Source organism: Mycena indigotica (assembly GCF_014461135.1).
Source record: "Mycena indigotica strain 171206Taipei chromosome Unknown Mind.scaff0006, whole genome shotgun sequence".
NCBI classification, from domain to species: Eukaryota; Fungi; Basidiomycota; class Agaricomycetes; order Agaricales; family Mycenaceae; genus Mycena; species Mycena indigotica.
The window spans coordinates 52191-58190 of record NW_023503005.1 but is presented as its reverse complement, the minus strand read 5'-3'; the positions used below and the strand labels follow the sequence as shown (position 1 = coordinate 58190).

Here is a 6000-nt window from a genome sequence, read left to right as displayed (position 1 = left end):
AAACGGCGCTACTCCCATAGTAGCTTAGTTTCGCGTCGGTCGAGAACACGGCATGGAGTACTTTACAAGTCCTCTACAACAACTTTATCCCGCGCTATTCCAGCACCGACACAAAACGGCTTCATTGTTCCGAGGATGTGGCTGTGCACCTCGAAAATCACGAAATTTTCGTTTCTCGATGCTGTGTTTTCGTTGGTCCTCTGAAACGTCTCATCTGGAGTACAGTCTACGTCTCCTTCACCGCGAGCGCCAGTCGATTTTATCCTGGCTCTGTCTAGTGGAAGCCGAGGCCGATAACTCGTTTCTTCGTCGAAGGCGGGACGGAATGAGTCGTTCTCTGTCTGGGTCGAGCATATGGCCCCTGCATCTTCTTTTGCTTTATCCTCGGAATCAAAAGTACATCGTGCACTACCTCAACACGGACGCGCGGGTTGTTTATCTACCATTCAACTCAAGTTGTGGCTGTGCACATGCTGAAATCAGAGAGACTGTATTTCTCGACGCTGTGTGGGGGCAGGTCCTTTGAAACGCGCTACGACACAACCAAACCAACGAATCGTCCATCATAGCCTCTCGATTCTACTGCAGCTCCGTTTGAGTGGGAGTCGACGGTCACGGTCCTTTTACTCCAATGTAACTCCATCGCAAAATCAATCGTTTTCCGTGGAGTTGAAGCTGAATCGCCATACGAATCTCATTCCGCTACACCAACACCAATGCCAGCGCACTGCTTGGTAGTCGTTTATGGAGCTGGTTCCTCTGTTGCAGAGGTGTGGGCGAAATTCGACCAAAAGATTTTATCACATTCTCCCCGCCAAATCTGTTATTCCTTGTCGTCGTGTCTGCGTTGGTGTTCTGGAAACTCAAATGGTTTCCATTCGACCACTTATCTGCTACAAGCACCACTTGATTTGGACGCATTTTTGGTTTCCAGACAATCGAGTCGCGGAGACCAGGCAGAATCGTACCCAGGCTATGTAAAATTGTCGTTGCAACGCATGATGACGTGATTCCATAGCATTCCAATACTGAACCACTCGTCCTCTGTGCGCAGATGGCTTGGTTGGTCGCCATTGAGTTGAATTAGGAATAAGTAATAAGTAGTACATGTCAAGCAGCTATAAGGACGACAGTAGCGCCTTAACCTCGTTGTTGAAGAGGTATTTGACACCGCCCCGACGCCACGCTGCACGTTGGAATGCCTCGATGAGGCGTGTGTTGCCCGGTTGGTCGTCGAGCAGCTGGAATACCTTTTCCACTTGGTCCCATGTGCTAGCGGTGGCCGGAATTTCGGCATAGTCGCTCAATACGCCTGCGAGCTCCTGGTCTTGGAGGATGTCAGTTATGTTTCTCGTCAAGGCAGAGAGAATACGAGAGCGTGTGGTCGTGGATACAAATGTTGCGGGGAACCAGTCGAGGTTGATGGCTTCCGGCAGCGCCCAAGGACTAGGAGCACCTACTGCAAGAGCCCGTGACGTGTTCTGCAAAGCAAGTCTGTACTGCACTTTGTTTGCCATCTCGTCATTGAAGAGCGACGTAACTCCATTTCCGCCGAACTTCCATATGGCGCTCTGAAAGCACTCTATGAGATCGGTCTCGCTTGAGTGGTCGTCGAGAAAGGCGAAAAGTATTTCGACCTTTTTCTCTGCCTGGTGGGCAGCGCGAATCTCTGCGTGGAGAGTAGGATGGTTCTCCAATGGTCTCGCCAGCTCCGGGTCTCGGAGGATATCGATAACTCGTTTTGTGACGGCGAGACGGACATCGGAAGGTGTGGCCGTGGGCAGGAAAGTCGCGGTGAACCATTCTGCACTGGTGGCGCTTGATACATCCGCAGACAACGACAGAGAGCTTTCCGATTCGGTGTGTTGTAGTCTGGTGGCCATTTCCTTCGTAAAGAAGGCCTGGACGCCCCCGTGCTTCCAGGCCATCTGGCGGAACGCGTCAAGAAGTTCAGTGTCCCAGACTTGCTGCTCATCAAAATAGGTGAACAAGGTGTGGACCTGCCGCAGTCCGGCGCCAGGACCACCAACCCGAAGCTTCTGCTGGAGTTGGGGTCTGTCAACGAAGAAACCTGCAAGAGCGCCGATGATTATTTTGATGCTGTGGACGAACGCCAGCTGGATGGAAGAGCGTGGATGGTCGCGAGAGAATGTCTCTGAGAACCACTTTTCAGGCTCGCTTGTGTCCAACTTGAAGATCGGTTGGACTGAGGACTCGGAACTTGAAGGGGAAGACACGCGACTCGGAGGCGCTTGTCGGATGGGAGACGCTGATGGTTCGGGGGAGTGTACAGTCACGGCCTTCTTGCGACCAAATGAAAAGGGAGGGAGTCGACTCGCAGGAACTTGAAGCTTTTTCCTGATTGAGCCTTGGTTTGTTTTGGTAGCTGAAGGCGGAGTCGAAGGGGGTTCCAGATTAATATCCCGTGGTTGGGGTGCTTGGCTGGTCGGCAAAGCGAGTGGCTCTGTGTTCGAAGCGTTACTAGTACTGGTATTGTCGTCAGGTCTGATAGACGGGTCTAGTGAGCATTGCTGATAACTCGACTATTCATGACACTAACATAGAAATTAAAGTGCTGAATGCTTGAACGCGATATGAGGTGGAAAACCATTGCATGAACGCGTCACTAGTCGCCAAGGAGTGTGCATTGGGTAGCATTGCCTCAGCCTTCGGACTACACCGTGATGAGCAGCCGAAAGTAAAGCGATCAGAGAAACTCACTATCTGAGCAGCGAGACCACGTCGAGTGTGCCCGAATACCACCCGCAGTCATTGGTTTCCTGAGAGGATTGAACGCCACGGCGAGCGATAAGGGCGTGTATACCCCGCAGGAAAGCGGTGCAGAGAATATTGAGCCCGTCAAAGTCCGCCAGCCATACGTCGGCGGGTACCGCTCCCAAGTCTGTTTGCTGGATATCGACATCCCGAAGCCGTTGGATGATACCATTGTTGACCTTTCGCAGAACAGTGTCAAAGAGCCGTCCAGATTGGCGCCAAAACGATGGTAGCTCGAGTACTCCTCCCAGGTAGCGAACACAGACACAGGCCAGCACAGCCGACGAGGAGTGGACCGTGCTGGTATGGGCGGAGGGGAGAGAGGTAAGCTCTTCCAGGGCTAAGAGCAAGAATTCGACGACCGTCCATCCACTGTAGCTGCTCCCGCTGTCTGGAACGACACTAGCTTTCGGGTCTTCCGCGTGTTTCGCCTCTACAAACACCGCCATAGTACTGTCAAGAAGGCAAGCAGCCGCCAGGTTGACGAAAAAGTCGAGCTGCTTCTTGTCCCTTTCGTTAGTGCAGCGATGGTCTTCTGGCTTCCAAACAGCGCAGAGAGCATCGAGAGTGACAGGTCGGAGGATATGCGCCGGGGTATTCTCGAGAAAGACATGTCGCAAGCCTGGGTAGCGGGTGGTACAGTCGACAATACCATCGAGAGCATTCATCTGCGTTTCGACAGACTCCGTTCTGGGGCACAGTGAGAACGAGCATTCACAAGAAGAAATGAGACCACACGCACGGAGAAGTGTACCCGAACAATTTTGTGCAGTTTTCTCTGAGTATGCTAACACTACCCTTGTTAGGCTGACGGACTCTCTGTTCCTTTTCCTGCGGACCTCCATGCTCGAAATATGAATGGATTCGTTGAGTGGCAGCAAGCGGTCCGAGCCCCGCGCGATGTGCCACCTTGTTGGCCGTGGTTTCCGCCACGGAGCCGGCCCAGTTGTAGAACTGGTTGATCGTTCTGCCGGGAAAGAGATAGCTTGGACGAGGAGTGGGGCTTTCAACGACGACAACTGCCTTCTGGTTTGGACGGAGGATAAGCACAGTGCTTGTGGCGCTCATAATCGGAGAGAAGAAGCAAGAAGCTGGCGCTACAGTAGCCGCTCGATAGGTACAGCATCGTGTGATTCCGTCGGGGCCATCCTAAAAAGGCAGGAGTTGGATTTCCCTTTGCGCCATGTATAGGGCAGGACAGTATAAGATTTCCTCAGGCTTATCGCATATCCAGAAAGAAATTGAGACTGGTTCTTGGTTTGGATTGGTGGTGAGGAGTATCAAGAGTAACGCCGTGACACTCGTTTTCCTTTCCTTCCCATCCCAATTCCCTCCTGGACTCACCGCGAATGCCTCCCGCCAAGCCTCAGCCACCGCGAAATCCTCACAGACCATGTATTGGTCAGGCCTGTTTTCCTGCAAGCTTCGACAGGAACTCATATATTGCTCGTCAGATTGGGATTGACTAGCAGCAAACGCGTCATCGTTTGGTCAACGGACAAGAGTCCCATCTACGCCCTGACTTTCCCTTCCGCTACAGCTGCAAGCCCCGTCTCAGGCCTTGCCTGCAGCTCCAGGACCTATAACAACCGCGACAAACCTTCCCAGGAACGAAGCAAGTCCGTCGTGGACAACCTCTCCGCGCATTTGTATCGACTTTCAAACAACCAGAGGAGAAGCAGGTTCGATGGGCAATAAGGTGCGTCAATGCCAATTTGCACGATTTCTACTCGAAGGCTGATTTCCAAACGTCTGTCTAGACTACCAGTCGAGTCGTTCCTGTGCCAGCTAGTGAACTGCACAAGAGCCTTCGCCTTCTACATCGGAGTCGACCGACGGACGCGTTGGTTTCAATTCAATAGTGGCTACCTCCGAAATCCCACCTTTTCTGCCGTGGCCATACACCCCCTTGCGTTTCGCATTCGACGCCAATAGGCTGGAAAAGCCGGATATCAGGCCGCTCTTATCCAAAACGGTGGCAGAGCGGGTCAACCAACCGGGGCCGAACTTGGACTCGCCATTGAGGAGCGGGTACTCAAGGGTCGATATCGCAAAACGCTGGAGAATGGTGGCTTGGGATGGACAACAGGTGAGAAAACACCCCCGCTGATCGAAAGGCTGCTGAATGACTTATTCAGAGCTACATACTTTCGACAAGCCGGCATTTTGGATTTCCTCCCAAACGACTACTTTCGCCGCTCAACGAACCTCTTCAGAAAAACGCCACATAGTCGACATCTGTCGCGACGTTTTCGGTTTCGCGCCGTACACAACACAGCCGCTTCTCCATGTCGAAATCTACCATCCATCTTTTGCGTCGTATCATATGGACTTGGAGCGTTCAATTGCGAGCCGTGCTGGTGCAGAAAAGCCGAAATCTCGCTACGTTTCTCGTCATCCTCCTTTGCACATCCAAAATCGCACCCCTTCGATCGGGGCGTGGTTTCGCCGCAGTTTCTTGCGCTGAGTCCCACGACTCTGGATGTCTCGCGACTCTCGACTGGCATTTACGGCTTTTGGTCATCGCTGCCGAATTGCTTCTTCACGAATCGAGCAACTTGCCCGGCTTTGCGTTTTCGGTGCCCAGGAGTCAGGACCATCCCCCCGTTGCGGGCCCTGTCGAAGACGGGCTATAATCTCCACCCGACAACGACACGTGTTTGTCCCATTCGTATCCGTCCGTTGCCGACAGCGAAACTGCTGGCCAACCTGCTTCGCCTGTCGCCTGCTGCAGTAGGCGTCGTCGTCATAACCATGAACCGCGGACATGGCTCGGTTTACTCGTTGTGAGACTGAACGAGATGGGCACTGGTTATGCTTCAGCCACCCGCAAAGGACGACAGACAACAATACCTTTGCTGGCTTTCGCAGATGGCCCGTTAACGACGCTTGAGTGCACACAACAAGCCGGAACAACGCACGTTTATACTCTCTACTCCCCATGCCAATGGCGACCATCCTCCCCCCGTATATATCAATCTCCTCACGGCTTTACTCCTACTGTAGTAGCCTTGCGCCTGGTTCTATCGACTGTTTCGAGTCTATCGGTAGCAGTGGCTGTGCCATACGAAAAAAAGCGGTTTCTTTGGACCACCCTTTAGTCACTTTATCCTCTACATACATAATCCCTCCGCTACCCCGATTGTCATTCAAGTCGCGCCAATTCTGATTGCGGCTTACAGAGCAGCCCATTTCTGAGTGGAGCTGCGAGCACGTGCCAACCTC

The 6000-nt window shown here is 52.8% G+C and overlaps 1 protein-coding gene across 1 annotated transcript; it reads right to left on the bottom strand.

Annotated features, from left to right (window-relative positions):
• Window positions 1-1118: 1118 nt before the first annotated feature.
• MIND_00656100 (uncharacterized protein) lies at window positions 1119-3843 on the bottom strand (the record flags this gene model as incomplete). The annotated part of the gene is made up of 4 exons (XM_037363288.1): window positions 1119-2505; window positions 2561-2674; window positions 2722-3465; window positions 3518-3843. The coding sequence occupies 4 exons, from the start codon at window positions 3841-3843 to the stop codon at window positions 1119-1121; spliced, it is 2571 nt and encodes an 856-aa protein (XP_037218932.1).
• Window positions 3844-6000: the final 2157 nt, after the last annotated feature.